At 41.9% G+C, this 23,578-nt stretch overlaps 1 protein-coding gene across 2 annotated transcripts; it reads right to left on the reverse strand.

Moving 5' to 3' along the window:
• Positions 1-4,868: 4,868 nt before the first annotated feature.
• Positions 4,869-23,009, reverse strand: Etnppl (ethanolamine-phosphate phospho-lyase). 2 transcript variants are annotated; one of them, XM_035451852.1, is made up of 13 exons: positions 22,954-23,009; positions 20,993-21,111; positions 20,628-20,769; positions 19,084-19,158; positions 15,419-15,509; positions 13,923-14,039; positions 11,196-11,278; positions 10,481-10,706; positions 9,428-9,582; positions 8,473-8,562; positions 8,100-8,230; positions 6,087-6,154; positions 4,869-4,997 (listed from the first exon to the last, which is right to left on the reverse strand). In XM_035451852.1, exons 1-13 carry the CDS (start codon positions 23,007-23,009, stop codon positions 4,869-4,871), a joined length of 1,482 nt encoding a protein of 493 aa, XP_035307743.1. The 2 variants fall into 2 exon arrangements, with proteins under 2 accessions (XP_035307743.1, XP_027251512.1); XM_027395711.2 differs by having other exon boundaries at positions 20,628-20,787.
• Positions 23,010-23,578: the final 569 nt, after the last annotated feature.

Here is a 23,578-nt window from a genome sequence, read left to right on the forward strand (position 1 = left end):
CCATGAGCACAAGCCCTTTCTAGACTTCACTTGCTGTGACTAAGTAACTCCTTAGCTATAATAGGTAGTGCATGTAAGATACCATGTCAATGGTATCCACAAATGGTAGTTGTAGTGGAAGAATTACAGTCAGGAAAGAAAGGTCCTAGCTAGGGTAACTGTCTCCTTTAATAAAACAAAACACTGTTGTTAGTATAGTTGGAGGAGTGAACTTACTAAATCAACCTACTACTAGGGATCTGTCTGGTGATGTAAGGAACTGTCATACAGTGACTTAGCATTCAGCTTTTAGCATTGCTAGCTACGGCCAGATTGACTTTAGTGAGTGAAAATTCATAATGCTTAGTCCACACATGGTCTCCAACCCTGCCACTGCTGTGTTCATGAGCCTATTGGGCAATGATAAGAGTGCCCAAATGATTGGTTTGGAGTACTGGATAGCTGGTGTTTCTAGAAGGGCAATCTGTAAGGGTGGAAATTCTTAAAAATATTTTTAATTAAAATTATTTTATAATATATTTTGTTCATGTTTTTATCCTCTCCCAGTTCCTCCCAGGTCCTCCTCAGCTCTCTACCCACACAACTTTATGCTGTCTCTCTCTTTCATGGAATACCAAACCAAAACAACCCCTACACACACACACACACACACACACACACACACACACACATACACACAAGAAAATCAAAATAAGCAAAAGACCAATAAGGAAAAAGAAAACAAAAGCCCAAACAAAGCAAAAATGGAACAAAAGGACCTCAAAAATTACCACTGAGTTCATCTTGTGTTGACTAACTACTCCTGGGCATGGGCCCGCCCTGGATTGTGATCAATATCCAATGACACTTTCTCTACAGGAGAAAACTGATTTTTCCTTTGCCAGTGGGTATCAATTGCAGATAGCTTATTGATTAAGGATGGGACCCTGTGTCTACTTCCCCCTCTCAGTGGACCCTGTCTGGCTTGAAACTGTGCAGGTTTTGCACATGTTGGCACGGTCTTTATGAGCTCATATGTGCATCAGTCCCATTTGTGCTTTGTGTCTGGAAGGCATTGTTTCCTTAGAGGTATCCAACTGTTTATTTTGATTTTCATTTAGAGTAACCCAGAATTCACATCCTTCTTAAGTATATGTAGCATTTTTTTTTTTTAAACAAAACTGACCAAGGGCTTGGCCATTCAACATGGTTCAACAAATTTCAGAGAGTGATAACATGCAGAGCATATTACCGAGAGTGAGAAATCAGTTGAGTTTATAACATACAACCTTGTTACAGAGGAAGTACACCTGACTACATAGTAAATTATAACTTTGTTACTTAAGGAATAAGTAACAAAATTTTTGTGTTGACCATGATTTCCTTGGCTTGTGGAATACAAGTTGCTATAGTTTAGAAGGCCAGCTGGGAGGTCCTGAAGCCTTCCCTTCACCCACATTCCTCCTTTACTCAGCCAGCATGAAAAAACAAAGGGCAGTGTTCCATTCTAGGGCGTGATGGCAGAGACTAGGGGCTGGAGAGATGGCTTCCAGAGGTCCTGAGTTCAATTCCCAGCAACCACATGGTGGCTCACAACCATCCGTTATGAGATCTGGTGCCCTCTTCTGCAGATATACATGGAAGCAGAATGTTGTATACATGATAAATAAAATCTTTTAAAAAAATCCAAAGGATAATGTGTGTGTAGACCAGAATTGGATGTCAAGTATCTTTTCCATTTGTGCTGTACCTTAGTGTTATTTCTCAAAGATTTTTTATTTTCATTTTATATGTATGTATAAGTACTTGCATATATACATGTATATCACATGCATAGATTACCCTTGGAGGCCAGAAGTGGGCATTGGATCTGTATTACTGGGGTTACAGGTAGTTGTGTGTGGATGGAAGTTTCTGTCCCACCCAGTCCTGAAGCTGTTTAGTCCCAAATAAACACACATTATATACTGTTTGGCTGATGGCTCAGGCTTCTTATTGGCTAGCTTTCTCTTAATTATTAACCCATTTCTATTAATCTATGCATCTCCATGTGGTCTTGGCTTACCGGAGAATGCCTGGGCATCCTACCTCCCCAGTAGCTACATGGCGTCTCCCTGACTCTGCCTACTACCGATCTCTGTTCCTGTTTGGATTTCCTGCCTGGCTAAATCCTGCCCACTCATTGTCCAAAATAGCTTTATTCATCAACTAATAAGAGAAACATATTTATAGCATATGAAAGGACATCCCCCATCAGATGTGAGCTGCTGTGTGAGTACTGGGAACAAAAACCCAAGTCTCTCACTGAACCTGGAGTTCACCAATTCAGCTAGACTGGCTAGCTAGTGAGCCCTAGTGTTCCTTCTATGTCCACCCCCTCATCTCAAGGATTATAGGCATGCACTTGAACCTTTTTTTTTTTTTTTCATGGGTCCTGGGCTCTGACCTCAGGTCCTTCTGGGTATTTGACAAGCATTTTACCAACAGAGCCCTCTCCCCACTCTTCATCACCAAATTCTTTATAGTTTTGATCTAAAGTCCTGTTAGCCTTCATGCCCTTTGTTATAAATTAGGCTGAAGGAGTCTGACCATCTGGGCATCTTGGAGAAAATCCTGGTGATCATTGCATTGACGACGCCAAGCTGCTGTAGCAGGAGGTTCCAGAGATGCTCTTTGGCAGAAGGTGACAGTATGTTGGTGGTGGTGGAAAGATATGTGCGCAAGAGGACAGGAGATGAAATCCATGGTGATTCAAAGACCTGCCATTTCTGTGTACTGGCTGCAGGCTGCTTTCTAGCTATCCTCAATGGGGTCTTGAAAGAGGGGCAGTAGACAAGTTTTCTGGAGACAGAGCTCTGAGTGGCATTCCTGGGCATCTGCACTGTGTGGAAGAAATGATGGGAGAGCACAAGTGGCTGAAAATGGTCTAGCTAGCTGTCCAGGAACTCAGAAGTACCATAACAAAGGAGATATAGGTAAGACATGTGAATGGCTATATCACATAAATACTCCATGGTAAGATTTTTTTTAAAAACCACATTTTAATGCCCAACGAAAGCATCCAATACAGAAGCAACACTGGGCACACAGTGGTAGAGAGGAAGGCAACACATGAGCCAGCAGCCCAGGCTCCCGCTTATTGATACGGATTTCACAGTGCCCTTAAGAATAAGGGGTCTCACAGGAAAGTGACTGCTGAACTTGCAAAGCAAGATGGACAGACCTGAAGGGTTCCTGCCTCATGGAAGAGTCTGCCAGACATTCTGCAGGACACAGAGGAAATTGACTGACAAACTGCCAATGCAAGTGGACAGTTTAAAATTTCCTGCTTCACTGAGAAGTCTGCCAGACACCCTGTGGCCTATGGGCCGAAGATGGATGCCCCAACATTTCAGAACTTTGGGTGACTGTCTCTGTCAATTCTAGAGTTTATATACTATCCTTTTGTGGTCTTTGATGGAGTTGAAGACAGATAGTTATGGATATAGTTTTCTTAGTTAGGATTAAAGATAAGTTACATATAAGACGTTAAGACTCAAAAAGATAGGATAGATGATAGAATATTTTCTATACATTTTGTCAAATGTTAATGGACTAAATATTGTAACTATAGATTTTACATGATGACTGTTTTGTTATATATAACTTTACTATGTTAATACCCTTCTTTATTTAGACAGAGAAGGAGATGGTGGGGGAAGTCCTTCTGTGTATGTTTCACTTATTGGTTAATGAATAAAACACCGATTGGTGAGTGTCTGGTGTGACACTAATCATTGAAGAGATCAATCAGTAACCTGGTGGAAAGCTGACTCCATAGGCCCCTGTAGTGAGAGATCTTACTAGGTACCTGTGGTGATGACCACGCCCACAGGTGCATATGTGAGCATGTGGGATTTTGGTCTAAGCTGAAGGATAGGTTTGCTCACTCTTGGTTCCAGCTGGGCTTGGAGGGCAGCTGAAACTGGATGCTCAGAGTGCTGACCCTAGGTTATCGGTTTCTCATTTAACCAAAATAACCTGTATCATCTCAAATCCATGTATTTGTACTACTACAGGCTCCCTTCATCTCACAAAGAACAGGGTTTTGTTCCATTAGGAATATCACCTTATGGCTGACAAGTTTGCCATTTTTTAAAATAGACCCTCAGCACCACAATTCAAAGGCTTCCCCCTGCTCAACCAATCCATAGGCAAGGAGTCCCATTAAATACATCATCCAAAGAACAGTTGCATACTTGCATGAAGCCATCCCTCCCAGTTAACAGTAAAGAGGTGTAGAAAAGTTGCTGTCTCTTCCATATGGAGTAAGAACAAGCCAGTAGGCGTCATAATTATTGGGAAGGCAATGGTGAGAGACAGGTTGCACAGAACTAACTGGGGATACATGGAGTGCAGGTGATAATGAACTCAGGGCAGATAAGATGGTTGCAGAAGGGATCATTTTCTACCCTACAGTAAGCAAATTGGTGATGGTGGCATGACCCGTGAGTAGCCAGAACTGAACTTGTTCATACCACCTTCTATTTATGAAAATCCATATTCTTGATATATTAACCAATTGAGAGTATTACTCCTGACTAAAATACTCTGAAGTGAAGGAATCGATTTTACTTGTTTCTCTAATTTCAATCATTAAAACGAGAAGTAAAGCATCCAGCTGAGTTTCGCATTTGAGAACTAAGTTTTACTAGAATAAATACTTCGGAATTGCAGGTAAGGAATTTACAGGTCAGAGGTTGAATTAATAAAGGTGACATAGTTTATCGAAATTACCATTCTGCCTTCTAATGGACAAATTAGGCAGACTGGAAATTGTAATTTACAGGACGACTAAGAGGTGCGATGCATCCACTTGCTCCCTCTATCTGCTGTTTAACACTCGTCTTTCATGTCTTGAGTCTTTTGCTGAGCAGTGCATGCTGATCTGAACATACGCCATTTCTCTTTCTGCTGTCGTTTTCTCTGGACTCGGTAGCGCTATGGTTTGGCAATTCCACGTGGACTTCCTTAGGCACCTGCAAGACAGGACCACAAGACTCCCTTGGACGCCCACCTTTGCTACCACTCGTTTAGCAGGACACCCCTAAGGAAATACCAGGCACTGGAAAGGTGATGTCAACACCAGTTCTAAGACTCCAAGGCAAAACTTTATGCATGTGCAGAAACGCAGCTAGCTTCAGGGTGCAATTCCCCGCTGTGAACTCTTGTTTTTCAAGATCCCGGTCAATCAGTACAGAATGAATCCATTTTACAGCTATTAATCTGACCTAGATTTGATAAACTATTCCTATTCTGTCAATGATAATGGGTCCCCATGGCTGGTTTGTGCTGTGTGAGGAGACAGAGGATGTCTTGTTAAAAATCATTTGCTCTCCTTCAAACACCCCAATGTTTTTTTTAACCATGAAAAGGGCTTTGCTGACTGCGCTGGGTGCAGGGGCAGGTTCTGGGCACTGAATGTTCCCTCACCATCTGAGCTATGAACAAATAACAGATTATGCAACAAAGCCTCTCAAGGTTCTGCTCTTCTGTTTCCAGGCCTGGGTGCTGTTTCTCACACCATGGGCAACTCAGGAAGAAAATGGAAAAGCCCTCTGCTGGAAGCGTATCAAGAGCAGAAACTAGGCCACTCAGTGCCAGCGACTCCCAGCTCCCAGCTGCTGTGGAAGCTTCCACCTTAGCTCATTTCACAACCAGTTTTTGGTGTTTCAGAATCAGGCTGCTAAGGCCCCTATAGATGTTGAAGAGTGTTGTGGGAAGCAGAGGTGATCGCAGGTGGCTTTCTGAGCTACCATGAGAAAGCTGAGATCATTTGTTAGTTTCTCCCCATATTTGAAAGCTGCCTTTGTAGGCCAGGAGAAAGCGGCCCTTTGCTTTTATTTATTCTAGGTGAGAATAAACCTGTAAGAATGGTTGTTTAGTTTCATTTCTCACAAAGGATACACCGTTGGCTCTTGGAACTTAACTGTGCACCCAAGATTGTAATGATAATCCAACCTTAGCAAGGCTGCTTTGTCCTAATAGTCTCTGTACATTAAACAAAGCTATCCCACAATCCCCAGGGCTTTAAGCTTTCCCCTAAAAGCAAAGTGGCTACCTCTTACCTTTGTTCTGCAAACTGTATTCTCAGAGATCACACTGTCATTCTTGGTTCCCATGACTTCTTCTAAAGCTAAATTAAACAAGATACAGAGTTTGACTAACATAATTAGAAAACAGTGTCTAGGAACATACCTAATAAGGACTAGAGAGGTAGTGTAATGTACTTAACAAATATCACTATTAGAATTAATGACTTGCTTTTTTTTTCAAATTTTTTATATTACTATTAGTTTATATGTATGGGTGTTTTGCTTGCATGTATGCTTGTGAACCAAGTGTGTACCTGGTGCCCTCAGAAGCCAGAAGGTGATGGATACCTTGGAACTGAAGTTATGGATGGTTGTAAGCCACTATCTGAGTGCTGACTGTTGAACCCTGGTCCTTTGATAGAGCAGTAGTGCTGAGACATCTCTCCAGGTCTAATTTATATTTTGATTTTAGTTTTAAACTGTCTATTTGTTCATGGCACTGAGATTGTCTTACCTGTGTCTGGTTCACATAGTCAATTTCTTCTGGGCTGCTAATAACATCGTTCAGCTCAGTCTGAGTAAGCTCAGACTTGGTGATAAAGCATTCTAGTCTGTACTCGTCTACCTGGTGCTGTGGGACCACAGGACACACCAGTTTGTGAGGATGTTGACAGGTTTGGGTACGAGCATGTATTCCGAGTCCAAGGAGAGACCCTGCTATGAACAGCAGGCTGATGTACAAGTTCCCAAACATTAATGATCTATGATGTGTTGACTTGTGACTTCTCATTGTATTTTTTTAAAGATTTTATTTATTTATTATGTATACAGCATTCTGCTTCCACGTATATCCGCACACCAGAAGAGGGCACCAGATCTCATAACGGATGGTTGTGAGCCACCATGGGGTTGCTGGGAACTGAACTCAGGTCCTCTGGAAGAGCAGTCGGTGCTCTTAACCTCTGAGCCATCTCTCCAGCCCCTTCTCATCGTATTTTAACCCCAACAGCTGGGAACTGAGCAGAGAGGCTGAATACATATCTATATAATATGAATAAAACTACACAACAATAAAAAATGGGCTACTCTTTCCATAGTTCTACAATTTCAAACTGTTTTACAGTGCTTATTTACTTTCCATTGCTATTGATGTTCATAAATTAATTCAGTTGCATACTATGAACGAACAGAGGATAAAATGCCCATGATGGGCCAGAGTTCTGAATGACAAGTGAAAGTCTTCAAGATAAACATAAGCAGGTCAAAACCACGTCAATATTTGAGGCATTCTTGAAAACAGAAAAGCAATTCAAAGTGAAATGATTCAGCATATGGTCAAAAATTATTCATCTGTACCTTATAATTTTTATGAAAAGTGTTTCAGATATCTTTTATCTCCTTGGTTTGGTTTGGTTTGGTTTGGTTTGACTTGGAGTCTTGCTTGCAGTCCAGGGGGACCCTTGAGTCCCTATCCTCACACCTTGTCACATGAACGTTAGCTAGGTTTGTGGATGTGCACTATCAAAGCAGGCTACATCTTTATCTTAATGGCTCATTGCTGAAACTATGCAGTGTTAATGGTGTGAGGCCCATTACAGTCACACAGTTTAGAAAACCCTATGTATTGTCGACAGGAAAGAGAAATGGTTAACAAAGCAGGGTGACCTGAGTGTGATGGTGTACATCCATAATCCCAGTACTCACAAGGTTGAGGCAGGAAGATTGTCCTTCTAAGGCTAGCCTGGGCTACACAGCAAGTCCTTGTCTAAAAAGCAAAGCAACAAACACCCTTCCCCATCTAATCAAGCAAGCAATAGCAGCAATGTGCTAATTTACTAAAAACTTATATTTGTGTGAATAGAAACGGAAAATTTTGATTTAACTAGGAGTGTACATAGTTTATTTTTACTGCTATCTGACTCCAGTTTGAAGAGGAGGTTATCCATTTTTTCCCCTTGCTTTATGTTCCTGGTGAATAGGATGCCAGGGAAGGGTATTGCAGAGCTAGGGAGAGAAGGGAGAGGCATCTTTAAGATTGTGACTGACCTGTTAAAATGCCATCAAGGTGGTCCACCATGAACTTAGCATCTTCCTCTGTGAAGCACATGGGCGGTTTGATTTTGAGCACATTCCTATGAGGGCCATCGGCACTGAGAAGCACTCCTTTTTCCTTCATCCTAGTCAGTGCAGGAAATGGAGGGCCGTGAGCACTACAGTGGGGGGATGAAGGGCTGTGAGCACTGCAGTGGGGGATGAAGGGCCGTGAGCACTGCAGTGGGGGATGAAGGGCCGTGAGCACTGCAGTGGGGGATGAAGGGCCCTGAGCACACAGTGCACTCATGAATCTGCACTGGCAAAGCCCCGGTTTAACTGTGTGAGTGTTAGGGGCCCCTATTTCTGAGAGACGAGAGGAATTTACTTATAGATGATGTGCTGGGCTTCGGCTGTTGCAGGCGTCCTTTTCTCGTGGTCCTTCACCAAATCAATGCCAATAAAAAGGCCAACACCCCTGAAGGAGAGGAAAAAGAGTTCACATGTACTCTCTGAGCCCTGCACTGTCACCAAACGACATTCAGTGTCAATCTGGGGGTGACGGTGTTTAAGTGGAAAGCAGCTGATTTTAACTAACTCTAGTCACCGTCAGTGTCACAGTTGCTTTTCATGTTTGAAACATGGTTTGTCACCGGAGATTCACATCTCACCTGAGAGGATAGTACTTTAAATAATTTTGTGTTTATATGCATGTTCTCTGTGTAGGAAACATGTGTGCACAGGCATGTGTGTGCATGTGTGTGCTCATGGCAGGCAGAGGTCAAACTCAATGGTGTTGGTCAGGGACCATCCCTCTTAACACAGGGCCTCTCCCTAGCCTGAAACTTGCAGATTAGGGTAGCCTGTGAATGCTATGATTGCAGGTGAATACGCTGCACCTGGCTTGGTTATGAAGGCTCTGGGAACTTAATTAGATCCCTGTGCTTATACGGCAAACTCTTTACCTACTGAGCAATCTCCCCAGTCCTCAACACTTGATGCCATTTAAATTCTCAGGGTATTCATGATTACAAGTTTTTTTTTATAATTATCTATGAAAACTACACAGTGATGGAGATATCATTTTCCACAGATAATTGGAATCAGCTTATCTTCCTTCCTTTCATCTCTTGGGCTTAAAATTATCCCAACTTTACAGGAAAGAACACCTACAAATATGAGGAAAGATATATACCCAAATGTTACCAGGGTGGTTCCCAGTCCTGGATTAAGACTGAACTTTGCTCTGTTTCTCAGTGTTTTATAAGCTTTAGTTCAAGTTTTCAAGTTTACAAGATTGTTATGGAAAAAACAAATGAGTATATGACGGTCAGTCAACATACCTGATATCCCCTATCAAAGGGTGCTTAGCCTTCTGTTCATCCAATAACTCGGTGAGGTAATTCCCCACTCTGACAGCATTTCCTTGAAGGTTTTCATTCTCAATTACATCCAGCACAGCCAACCCAACTGCACAAGACACTGGATTTCCTCCATACTACAGACACAGATGAGAAAACAACAATGGAATTAGTGGTATTGCTTCATTCATGAGAAATTTGGCATTCAACCCATGTCTGAAAAACAAGACTAATTTTAATGCCTTCAGCAGTCCCACAAAGGTATATATTATTAAAGACAAGTATGCTTAACATAATATGTAAAAAATTTAACTGAACTTTCTTTTGTAATACTAACCTCTCAGACTTAGAAGACAGATATTAGTCATTGAGATTGAGTGAAAATTCATTCCTGGTTTCATTCTCCAGGCTATGTATTTAGTATGTGGGATTATGAAGGATGTATTGGTTCATCCAAACAACAAAAGAAAACATTACATTGTGAATTAAAGATCCCAAAATGTGGTTCAGTAAGGGAAATCAGTGCTTCTGCCCTTAAAGAGCTGAGAGAAAACAGCTAAGCAATATTTTCTCTAACAAACAAACTCCTTCTGTGATTGGACCCTTGTCTTAGCTGTAACGGTGGCTGCTGTGACTCCAAGACTAAAGCTTATTACTTTGGGGGAATACAGCCAAATAAATAAAGCTTACCAAAGATCAACATGGAGTATGTCTTATGAGAGCTGACTAACACTCACAGTACCAAATCATCTAAAGGCTTTCAAAGTGTGGAATTTCAATACAACACAAAACAAAGATCACATTGTCTGTTAATGAAACAGATATGGATAGCAGAATGGCTGTCTATTACCAGAAAATCTAACAAGAATGCTATCGGAAGAGGAAAAGCACAAGGAAAAAATACAAGGGGAATCAACTCTGGTTTGAGCACGGTACCAGTAACATGGAGCCCTTTTCTTTATTATGTTGGAAAAAAAATCTAAGAATAAGCATTGTTTTCCCCTCTTATAATTAAAGCTGTGAACGAAAACTTACTGTATTGAAATACTCCATGCCAGAACTACTGAAGGCTTCTGCAATTTCTTTGGTTGTCACCACACAGGACAGGGGGTGACCGTTGCCCATAGGTTTGCCCATGGTGACGATGTCTGGAATGAAGTCTTCGCCATACATTTGAAAGCTCCAGAAATGCTTCCCAACTCTGCCAAAGCCTACTTGCACTTCGTCAGCAATGAACACGCCCCCTGCATTGTGAACATGTCTGAAAAGCAAAGATATCTGTTGATGCCCTGAGACCATAGAGTGTCCCCAGAACTACCCGAAAAGACTATTGAAGACAGAGAAGTGTTAACCGAAAGCCTCTGACTGTGTTAAAAATGTTCTAGGACTCAAAACCTTGTCAAGCCGTTGCAGGGCAATCACGTGATTTCTAGATGAGATTTACCCCATACTGCCTGGATGTATGCTACTTAAAGTGAGCTGTGTTGCGAGCCATAGATATGGGCCAACGAGACAGGATGCCCAGCAGGAGCTGCAGTATAGTTCTGGAGACTGGACCATGTTAAACCCTGTATTTGCTGGATCTTGGTTAAGGTCAGGGGGCATCCCAGAGTCCCGAGGCAGCAGGCAGCAGGCAGCAGGCAGCAGGCAGCATCAGCGGCTTTTTTACCAGATAGTCTGGGAAGTATGACCTTATAGACTTGCCACAGTGCCCTCAGTTTGACCAAGGATACCCAAGTCAAGTACATACTCAGCCACTTTCTGGAAGTAGCCTGCTGGAGGAATAATTTGTCCACCACAACTCTGCATGGATTCAGCAATAAAGGCGGCAATCTATACAAGAGAAGATGGGGTCACAATCTATACAAGATAGGCTGCCCTCCTACCCCCAGAGAGGGAGATTTTCTTATGCAACAGTTTTTTTTTAAAAGATTTATAAAAATAAATTTATATTTATTATTTATAAAAATAAATAATAAATATAAATAATAAAAATTAATGGGTATGGGCGTTTTGAATGCTTATGTTCTATGTACCATGTACATACAGTACCCAAGGAGTCCAGAAGAGGGCATGGGATCCTCTGCAACTGAAGTTACAGATAGTTCTCAAGCTGCCATGTTGGTGCTGGGAACCAAACTTGGGGCTTTAAAGAACAAGTGCTCTTAATGACTAAGCCAGCACTCCAACCTCAAAAGCACACTATTGTAAAGATTTTTGTCAGTTTCAATTTTATGTATGCACATGCCCACCTCAGTGCTCAAGGAGGTCGGAAGGCATGGACCCCTGGAGGTAGAGTTCTAATAGTTGTGAGCCACCTGACATTGGTGCTGGGAACCAAACTCCGGTCCTCTGCAAGAGCAGTGTGTGTTCTTGATGACTGAGCTTAAAATGGCTAGAAACAGACTGGTGGTGAGTTGCTACAGAGACTGTTAATTCAAAGTAAAAGCTACCTGTGGCAGAAGAGCAGCGACCTAAATGAAGGCCTAGGATGCCTGGAAAGCCACTGAAGGACATGGAGGCCATTAGAGGAGGGCTTCATAATTAAGGAGCAATCTTCTTGTCAGGTTGTGTTGAGTGAAAATGTTTTCATGTCTGTGATATGAACCTTTGAAAATTGATCTAGGTTGAAAAGTTACCCATTCCCAAGCTAGTAAAATAGGACTGCTTGAGGCTAGAATCCAGCACCAAGGGAGTAGTTGTGCACTCCATGGCTCCACACCAGGGCTACATTGCTATACCCCCAGGGCTGGTTTTGAACCAGGCTCTCCTCAAAAGCTAGGCATCTCAACAGAAACAAGCATGTCAGAGGCTATGGGAGGACAAGTTCAAAGTGGCAGTCACCGAAGAAATAAGAGAAAGCTCAAGAAAGGCATGAGGAAAGAAATCTAAAGAACCAAGTCTTCCTCCAGACTCCTACCAGCTGCCTGAATCCGGGTTAAAGTCTTCACCTCAGAGTTATTTAGTGTCTTAGCTATAAAAGGATACTAGAGATTTCTGTTCTAACCTTCCATGATGTCATAAGCACAGCTAACATTTAGAAGTGTATGCCCCATATTTACTTATTCACAGATTTCAGCAACAGTGGCATCACATCCCAAATGGTGTAGTGCTGATATTGTTAAAAAACAAAAAACAAGGGGCTGGAGAGATGGCTCAGAGGTTAAGAGCACTGACTGCTCTTCCAGAGGTCCTGAGTTCAATTCCCAGCAACCACATGGTGGCTCACAGCCATCTGTAATGAGATCTGGTGCCCTCTTCTGATGTGGAAATATACATGGAAGCAGAATGTTATATACATAATAAATAAATAATATCTAAAAAAAACAAAACAAAAAAATAAAAATCACCTAGACCCTCTGTTAGCAGCAGGGTCCATATCATCTTGTTGGGGTAAAAATCTTTCTTGAAAGCATTATTTACCATCTGAAACTACAGGAAGGAGACCCCGAAGCTCCTATAGTAGGTAGAGCTTTAGGCCCATATGCTGAGATGTTACAAGGGCCATGAAAGCAAAGCAAAGCAGGGGTGCCGGTGGGAGTGGGGAGGTAGAGATGGGGGCATGGGAGAGACACTCCAGAAACAAGAACGGCTCTCCTGCCATGAAGGCAAAAATACTTTAATTCACTGGAAAAGGCAAGCTGTTTTTATTTAATGAAGTATTAAGTTTGTGCCATAAACCAGTTTAAAGGTGAAGTGTTGTCAAGTTGTGTTTACTCTGCACCTAAGTAACCCAGCATTGGGTGGAGACTAGAACACAAATCTGGACAGTAGGGTGAAGACTGAAAACACGAACTCCTCTCCTGTCCTTGAGAACTCTGGCGCTGTCTTGGAAGTCTGAGCCCAGGTGAAAAAGCCTGGTCTACAAGAGCTAGGTTTTCTGCCTTGGCTTAGTGAGGAGCCGACCCTCAATTCTATGGTTTCAGGAGGCCACCTAGCTCCAGCAGCACCACAGCTCCCCACCCTTGCTCCCCAGGATCTGAGAGCTGTGACTAGTCTGACACTGAAGCCCCTCAGCCTCTTTGCTTCCTCCATGATCACTGTTGGAAGAGTCTGGCCCTAGGAACCAGATCCTGTATAGGCCATCAGCACTGGAGAAGTGTAGTGGTTTTATGTCTAAGATAATTAAAAATCTTCGGGCTGGAGAGATGGTTAAGAACACTGGCTTCTCTTCCAGAGAACCCAAGTTCAATTCCCAGCACCTACACGGCAGCTTACAACTGACTGTAATTACAGTTCCAAAGATCTGGCACCTTCACACAGATGTACATTCAGGTAAAACACCAATGAGCACAAAATAAAGAAATTAAATTAAAAAAAATTGCTATGACAGGGTACCGTTGAAGCAAAAACCAAGTGAAAAATGTAACCAGCAAAGAATAGAAGGGAATTCAGATTTAATCCTTTTCTTCTCTGTGAGAAGTCAACTATAACTATTGCCATAAGAGACTTTAAAAGTGTTTTCCACAATGCCCACCTTCCTTCCACTGCGGTGAGCATCTTCTATGATTTTCTTTACTTCGTCTGCATATGCTGTCGCTGCATCTTCGTGGTCCTCTCTGTATTTCCCTCTGTAAGTATCGGGACTTGGTGCCTAGAACATCAGATGATACAGTTTCTCTTTATTTGCTTCTTGATCAAACTTGAAAACCAAGTATTCCCCCACAAGGGCATGTTGGAGAGTGGTTGTGTTGACCCGAGAACCTCCGTCGTTATCTTCCTGTCTATTTCTGAATGCTGTGAAGAACTGACATCTTTAAATTGTGAGGTGGAACTTAAAACTCCCAGACCCTCTAAATCAAAACTTTATCCCTGGCCACATAGAAAGAAAGTTGTGATTGACAAATGCAATTACGTTATATAAAAATAACAAGAAGTGGTCACCGGGTGTTGGTGGCACACGCCTTTAATCTCAGCACTCCGGAGGCAGAGGTAGGTGGATCTCTGTGAGTTCAAGGCCAGCCTGGTCTCCAGAGCGAGTGCCAGGATAGGCTCCAAAGCTACACAGAGAAACCCTGTCTCAAAAAACCAAAATAAATAAATAAATAAATAAATAAATAAATAAATAAATAACAAGAAGTGAAGATTCTACCAGACGGTATGTAAAACAAATGTTTGATTGTATCACAAACCATGGTCACTTAGGAAACCTGCATGCCTTAGTGCTTATTCTTAAAGTTTTGAAATTAAGCAGTGAGGACTCAGAGTTACTGCACCTCCATTAACATAACCATCTGGAATGAATTTCACTGTTCTAACAGCTTTCTGGCTTCTCTATTTGATGCAATATACCTCTATAACAATCCACAGTATTTGCATCATTATGATTTATGTAAATTATTTTTTCATTTTATTCTTTCTCTAAAACTTTTTGTTGATTCTTTGTGGATTTCACCTCATACATTCGGATCCCATTCATCTCCCTGTCCCGTCATATCTACCCTCTGCCCTGGCAAACCCCCGTCCCCCAATTTTTTTTTTTTTTAAAGGAAAAACAAAAAGCAAAAACAAAAGCAAACAAAACAAAGCAAAGTCTTGGCATGGAAGTGGTAGTGTGCACACAGGAGTCACACGGTGTACCCTTTAGTCCATACAACTTATAAGTGTTCATTACAATGAGTCATTGGTCTGATTTGAGGCCATGGCTTCTGCTTTATGTAAATTATTTTTATGACAGTCATAGAAAATCGTTTAGCTCTGAGTGTTGATCTAGTACCAATAACTGGAAGGGTAACTGATGATCAGTGGACACAAGAATGAAACAATAGCTATTAAAAATCATATCTACTAGATCTACCACTAAATTCTCCAAAAGTGACTCTCACTATGAGCCACATGCTGCCAGTATGTGGCCCTCTGAGTTCAGCAATTACATAACTGCTCTAAATCTTATTTCTTTCTCATGGTTCCATTCTGGATTACAATAGACATTCTAGCTCCAGCATTCTGATTATAGGACTTGGGGAAACTTACCACATGTACAAATTCCTTCTTGACATCTTTGCCCTTCCGAAACTTATAGGGACTGATCTCAATTAATGATGACAGGTGACCATGGTAAGCACTGAAATGAACAAGAAAAGCAATGGAAATTATTCCAAGAAAGGTGTTTTTTGGTATATGAAAGCCAGTGTTTATACCACTTTGTATTTGTCATCTGGGGAGAATTTCAATGCTGGCACCATATTTAACTGTATAATTCGATCTAGTCTTTCATGTCAGTACAGTTATTTGATATGTCAATTTCCCTTTATACATGTAATGAGGTATATGAGAAGTCTAGTCCTCATATTACAGTAGGGAAAATAAACATTTTTTGAATTATGTTGCTAAAGTAGATTCTCTAAATTTGAAAGTTTTTATATATTCATGTAATCTTGTGATTTGAGTTTTTTACATTCTTTTTTGTTTTATTTTGTTTTCAGACAGAGTTTCTCTGTGTAACAGCCCTGGCTGTCCTGGAACTCTCTTTGTAGACCAGGCTGATCTCCAATTCACCGAGATCCTCCTGCCTCTGCTTCCCAAGTGTTGGAATTAAAGATGGGCACCACCGTTGCCTGGATGAGTTTTCTGCATTCTTACACATTTTAAAAATCTATTTATTCCTCATGGAATAAATATGCTTCCTCATGGAAGCACGTGCAACACAGACAACTTGCAGGAGTCAGAGCTCTTTCCACCCTGTGGATCCAGGGGATCAGACACAGGCTGTCAAACTTGCTAAGCAGGTACCTGCTGAGCCATTTTACCAACCTACATTTAAAAAAGAAATAGACCTCACATACTGCTGTCTGGCCTTCAACTCCTGGCCTCAAGTGGTTCTTCAGTCTCAGTTGGGACTACAGGCGTGCGCCAACATGCCAACATGCCTAGTTAATAAGTCTGAAGTACCTCCACAACTCCCCCGAGGCATTTTCTTCTTTTTAAAAATTTTCTTGTTTTTAATATCCTAACCAAAGCTTCCCCTCCCCTCTTCCTAGCTCCCAATCTCTCCTCCTCCCCAGTCCCAGCCACTCTTCTTCCATCCCATGGATAACAGCCTGCCATCGTTTATTAACCTGCAGTGAGACCAGACACCCTCTCCTCCACTAAGGTTGGATGAGGCAATGCAGCAGGAGGAATGGAACCCCAAATGAGGCTACAGAGTCAGAGACATCCCCACTCTCACTGCTGGGAGTCCCACAATTTTATATGGAAGCATTGGCAAGGCTTTCTGATCAGGTGCTATCTAAAGGCTCCTCTGCTGGAAGACACTAGGCAAACACTAGTACTTCTGGAAAAAAATCTTGGACTGAGAGATGACTGACAAAACTCTTTTCTCTCACTTAACACACAAATGGTGATGGGATTCCTTTTTCTATTTCTTGCCCAGAAATGTAATCAGCAGATGTGGAGAGAAAAGTCTAAAAGCCCATCCACAGATAATTTCGAATAGACATCCTCTATTTCTATAGGAAACTACAAACCAGCAACTAAAGGATGAGAATCCTCTAAATAAAAGTAAAGATTATGAAAGGGCAACCCCAAGAGATGATAAAATATAAAATCTCATATAAACTTTTATATGAGAATATTTTCAAATCAACAATGCCAATTAAGATACGCTATACCCATTAGATTAGCAACAATTAGAAAAAAGAAAGCTGGTTGGTATGGGGTTTGGTTAGGCTGTGGAGAAGGGGACCTTTCTGGTGCTGTATCTGGGGTTGCAATGACATTGGAGACAAAATACTGAAACATTTAACAGCATCTTTGTATATCTTGCTGCCCAGTCATCTTGTTTCTGGAATTTATCACTAGGGGATTCTCAGACTGTCTTGTGGAGGACCATGTAGAAGGACCTCTGCTCGTGCTAGAATAGGTGTAGTCAGTGCCTATTCCTTGGGGATGGTGTACAGTGAGAACCACACCGTAATACCACATGGCAGCAACTCCCAGCACAGAGGTATGGGCACTTCCAACATCTCTAGTCTGACCTGAGATGTGCTGCAGTGTAAAACAGACACTGGACTTTGGATACTCAGTGAGAAAAAAAAAAGGAATGTAAGATATGTCAATATAGTTTATGTTGATTACATATTAACATGACAACATGTTGGCTGCCCCAAACTACTGGAACATTTAAAATCCCATACATAGCTCAGTTTATGTTTCTATTAATCAGAACTGAGTTAGAGGAATGGAACGTATTTCAAACATTCTGTGTGGGATGAAATATGAAAACAGAGATCTACAGTCACTTTGGTAAAGTAGACGAATGTAAGATAACACGTGTTTTTATGTGATACAAAAAGGAGAAGGGTGTGAAAGTAAATGCAGAGTCAGTTTCGGGGAGGGAAGGATCAGTGGGAGATGGGCAGGAGGGCGAGGGTGGCGGGCATGACTAGAAAACACTATGCACATGCATGAAAATGCCATGACGAACTCCATTATTATATATAGTTAAGAGTTACTAGTAAAACATTTCAAATAGCATAAAATACATTTAATTATTATAGTTTTCCCTAGGTCCATAATACACACACACACACACACACACACACACACACACACACACACACACACACACACACACATGTTGTTCATCAGTGATGGAGGATGAGTTTTAAAAAGGAAATGCCCCACCCCAGGTATGTTTCCCTCTTCATACACAGAACCTAAGAATATATTCCATAGCAAAGGCCATAGTTTTCAGGTATATTAAGGACCAACCAATGAGTGCATTATTCTGGATTATGTGGATGGATCCCACATAGTCACAAATGTCCTGTGAGTGAAAGTAGAAGGTGGGGGCGTGATAAGCCAGACGGGGGTGTGAGGATAGAAGCAGGGCCGAGAAGGTGATGGCTGACTTTGAAGACCAAGGCTGGGACTGCAAGACATATGAAGTGGAAGAGCCAAGAGTTCCCACAGATAACCCCAGCTTATCGCAGTGAGTTATTCTTACCTTTCTGACTTGCAGAAATAATAGAAATCATTTTATATCATTTGAACCCATAAGCAACAAAGGAAGCAGCAGCAGAAAAGGAATAATCCCATTAAGGGGAGGCTGCAGGAGGACACAAAATAAACTTCCATATCTAAATTCCACTCTGTGGATTTGTGGGGTGAGAGGGTAGGCAAAATGTTTTTTAAAATGTTAGTAAACACGGATGTTAAATTTCTTGTTTAAAATTAGCAAATTCATGTTTGGGAGGTAATGTGACCATTAGTAGCTGTAAACAAATAAAAGTACTAAAGTTTTAAATTTGCTATAAATTGCTGTCTCTAATATTAGGTACAGTAGATAAGCATAATAGTGAAGCAAATGTTGAATTTTAAAGAAATTATGTTGTTTTACTTTGGAAATGATTGAAGATGTACAGGCAGTAGTAGGTGCAATTGTGTAAAATGTCAGCCTTGGTTCACATCAAGTCATGCAGAATGTTTCCACATTTTTGAGGTTCTGAGAAAGAGTGAATCAGCCTCTGGATTTAAACTAGACTCAACATCTTCTTGTGTAATTTCAAAACACTGTTCCATGGATACACTGTTATTCATAAGTGCCTATGTCTTAGTATAGAGAGGTTTGGGATAGACTGGCATACTTCTGGCTCTGAAGGGGCTTCTTCCTTGGAAACCTTGTGCCTAAGACTTACTGGTCAAGAGTGATCACATCCTGGTGCCCTCGGAATTGCCGTGCCAGGCGTAAGGCTAAGTCGTTGGCTTCGGATCTATTGAGATAAGACAGAGAAGGGATGGCTCAGTGTTAGATACAAAAATTGTTAAGATGACATTTATTCAGAAATGCACAATGTGGAATGGGGGTCCTACCCCCCCCATCTTGGTCACCGTAAATTCTGAATGTCACTTTCTAACACATGTGTCACAACTATTAAGGACTAAGACACACAGAAGAAACCCAGAAAAGCAACAGTCATGCTTCCCACTTCACACAGCAGCATTAGTGATGACCAGCTTGTACTGAAAAGCCCATTCATTGTACATACATACTATCTCAGGAGGGATGGAAGACCCCCTAGCCTGGCTGCCAACCCACATTGCATTGACTCATTACTTAATTGGTTTCCTATCTGTAAATGGAAGATTGTACACTTTTCTACACAGTTCTGAGAGTCTAAATGTACTCTCCTTACGTGGAGAAAAGAAATAATTGCTCAAGGGATGCTAGGGATCAGCTAGCATCTACTTATTCTCACAATAATGCTGCAAGCCAAGTATTGCCATCTCCTTTTCTATGGGTGAGCAACAGCCTCAGTGAGACTATGCAACCAGAGCAAGATTACAGCTGATTGGACCTATAGCCAGGATTTAGATAAACACCTGGATGACTTAGAGACTGTTATTATTTGTAGCAAAAAATGCAGCATCCCATATATTCTCTAAGGACAGTGCTGTTTGGAACCCATCCCTCTTTGAAAGTCTAGGATTCTCTAGAAATAAAAGTTAAATATTATATTTCACTTACAAAAGGTCTCACAACACAGGGGACCCTCAAATACCTCCTCAGTTTTTTATAAAATAAAATAAAGAGGCTCTCATTACAAAATACCTTGTGGAAGTATGAGTCACAGAAAATCATCTAACCAGACATTATAGCTTTCTAGATATCAAATTTGACACATTTGTCACTATAAAAATAGGAATGCTATATACAGCTTTCTTCAAACATAACATCGCACTTCCAGTTTCATACATCCTTGGGCATGCATCTGTAAACCACACTTTCTGATATCTGTATAGTTGTCCACAGAATGGACATATAACCACTTGTGCTTACAGAATTTAAAAGTTGGAATGTATCTTCACTTGGATTTCCTTGTGTTTGTATTGGAAAAACATGCTCAATTTTTGTAGGAAAGCAAGTCAGCAAAAAAAAAAAAAAAATCTTATGAAATCACCACTTGTTTAGCAGGGTCATTTATTTGCTGAAATCTGCCTTTATGTATTGAAAGACTATGTAAGCCTGCTATTTTTAGTAGACACTTTATTGTATGACAAGATGATGTCACTGGATCCTGTTAAGTGCAGAGTCTTGAAATATGAAGTAAATAATACAGAAAGGTCACTCATAATAAAGGTCACTTATTGAGTGAAAAGAATTTCCTTAAATCTTTCTAGACATCTGTGTCACACCACACATCCAAAGGGGGAGTGAGGATTCCAGAAACCAGAAACCTACCCGGAGTTTGTAAAGTAGCAAACGGACAGCGGCTGTGGCAAGGTGGCTGTGAGGCGTTTAGCGTACTCCACGATGTTGTCGTGGAGGAAGCGAGAATTTGTATTTAGTAGTTCCATCTGTTTTGTCGCGGCTTTGACCACTTCTGGGTGACAGTGTCCCACTAAAATGTAGGACATAATGGTATGGTCAACAACTCTAAGAGCTTAGGAGGAGAGGGGAATTTTGATGGGAAAGAAAAAGGGGTTGGGCTCTGTTCTCCCCTCATTTTGCTAAAGCATTTCCCTTTTCGGGCGACTCAGCCAAGGGACAGCTGTCACTAAATTTCCAAGTCATTCCCACCAATGCACTGTGCCCAGGATGCTTACCATGAGCCACGTTGTTGATGCAGTCCAAGTACCTTTCGCCTTTCTCATCAAACATGTACTGCCCCTGGGCTCGCATTATTTTGATGGGGTCCGCAGCAAAGAAAACTTTGCACGAGGGCCTAGACGTAGGCAAAGGAAATACTTTGGTCTGGTCAGACAACACAGTATTTTTCCTTCTCAATGGAGGTCAACCATCAGTGGAAAATTACAGTTACATAAGGGAAAGGGAAAACACAGCCTAGGTGATGGACTTGTTTTTTGATTTCATATTAGCTTGGAATCCCTCATCTCAGTTCACTGTTGGTGTCACTGCTCACATTTTATGTTAAAATTTCCAGAATTCAACAGGTCTTTTAAATAAGCATGAATCAGCTTCCTTAAAACTCATTTTCTTTGGGAAATTTTATTCTACTGGAACAAACTGCTAAATGTTTTGATAAATATTAGCTCATATAGTACCTACACTTACTTTCCCCTGTTCCATCCTCCAAATTATAAGAAAATTAATCCCTAACTATAAATAACCTAGAGTTAAATACTACAAAGAGGATTTTCATGTATTTTGAGTGGCACTTGTCCTGTATCAAATAAATGGCTTTCCCATCTAAAATATAAGTTCATTTATTCTGGAATGCTTCTGAGAGAAAAATAAGAATTCCCGGCTATTCTTGCTTATTTCCATGAACATTTATGGCACAACATTTAGCAAAACACAAATGTTACAGACGTGTCTGATTTTGGCTCAATGGGCATTTAAGACCTAAAAGTATGTTTTTATTCTGGTGTTTTTGCATTTGTAAAAGAATTCTGCAGTTAGGCAGATGTGGTGCACTCTTTTTTTTTTTTTTTCTTTGAGGCAGGGTTTCTCTGTGGCTTTGGAGATTGTCCTGGAACAGTCTTGTAGACCAGGCTGGTCTCGAACTCACAGAGATCCACCTGCCTCTGCCTCCCGAGTGCTGGGATTAAAGGCGTGCACCACTACTCCTTTAATCCCAGCACTCGGGAGGCAGAGTTCGAGATCAGTCTGGTCTATAAGAGCTAGTTCCAGGACAGCCTCCAAAGCCACAGAGAAACCCTGTCTCGAAAAACAAAAAGGTGGTAACCAGTGAATGGGGAGGAATTCGGGCCACTGTGGGAGAGTCTTGGTCTGGTGGAAGCAGGAGCTTCTGTACTGGATCCTGCTCAGCTTTTCTGCCCGGAGCACGTTTGCTCCTTTCCCTTACCCCTTGTCTGTGCATTGGTGACTGCATCAGGTACACGTGCCCTGTAGACAAATGCTTCCACAGTGTTAGGGCACAGTTATCTTTCAGATGATGTTTGCTTTGACCTTAAAAAACCCAGACACAAAATATTAACTCACTCACTCTCATTCCTCCTGGAATGTTATTAATATGACTTGACAGGGATGAATGAGCACGACACCTAACTGGAACCAGGGTTCAGGCCAAACACAAAACACAGACTACACAAACGCCAGGAGAACACAGCATTTAAAAATCGACGTGAGGACACCGTTTAGGAGGATGCTATGACGTGCCCACAAAGCCCCTGCCTTTTATACTGGTGATTTAAGTTTTTTCCACTAGCTGCGTTAACCCTCTGTTGCTTCACCAAACACAAGGAAAAAGTTCACTTTAAGCAAAAGTGTCAGAATGAGTTTGCTTTTGGAGCCATCATCCAATTGATTTCTTGGTTCAGCTGTAAAGTTGCGTGCTCCCCATCCGGCTCCCAGCTCAATTCCCAGGGCTGGATACCCTTTGGCAGGACCGGGAGCTTAGAAGCTACCACCTCCAGCCGCCCGCGGCCCCGCCTCCGGGAGCCACAGAAGACTCCGGTTGGGGCTTCCAGGTGCAGCAGGCAGGCAGGCAGGCAGGCAGGTCCTGCCAGAGCCCGCGGTTGTGGCGCTCGGTCTCTCCCACCGGGATCCACCTGTTTGCCCTCTGCCAGCTGCGGTTCCTTACCCGATGTGCTTCCCTCGCAGTGCCAGGGTGTCCTGCTTGCAGTACAGCTCGCACATGGTGGTCGTGCCCTTCCAGTCAGTGTGCCTCACTCCGGAGCCTGGGACACAATGGATGTTGTTTTTCTCCTGAGGTCTCCAGCCCTGGGCGTTGGAGGTCACTGATGGCACTAACCATCTAGGGTCGTTCCCTTTTTAAGTGCTGCCTGTCTTTGCCCTTTGCCAAGTCCCTCCCTCCTGCTCCCCTCCTCCACCTGGCTCCTACTTGCCAAGTCAAGCAGCTCCCAGTCTGACTGGCTCCAGTCCCTTCTCAACAGATGTCCGCTGCCCCTCCCAACCTTGTTTTTTTTTTTTATTGTTGTTGTTTGTTTTGTTTTGTTTTTTGTTTTTCGAGACAGGGTTTCTCTGTGGCTTTGGAGGCTGTCCTGGAATTAGCTCTTGTAGATCTCGAACTCACAGAGATCCGCCTGCCTCTGTCTCCCAAGTGCTGGGATTAAAGGTGTGTGCCATCTAACTCAACTTTTTTGTTCCTAACTTTGCCTGGGTTCTGCCTTTCTTCCTCCTCTGCCTGTAAGTTCCCTCCTTGCCACTATCTACTTTCTTTTTAGTGCATTTCTATATTATCTTAT

Source organism: Cricetulus griseus (genome assembly GCF_003668045.3).
Source record: "Cricetulus griseus strain 17A/GY chromosome 1 unlocalized genomic scaffold, alternate assembly CriGri-PICRH-1.0 chr1_0, whole genome shotgun sequence".
Taxonomy (NCBI): Eukaryota; Metazoa; Chordata; class Mammalia; order Rodentia; family Cricetidae; genus Cricetulus; species Cricetulus griseus.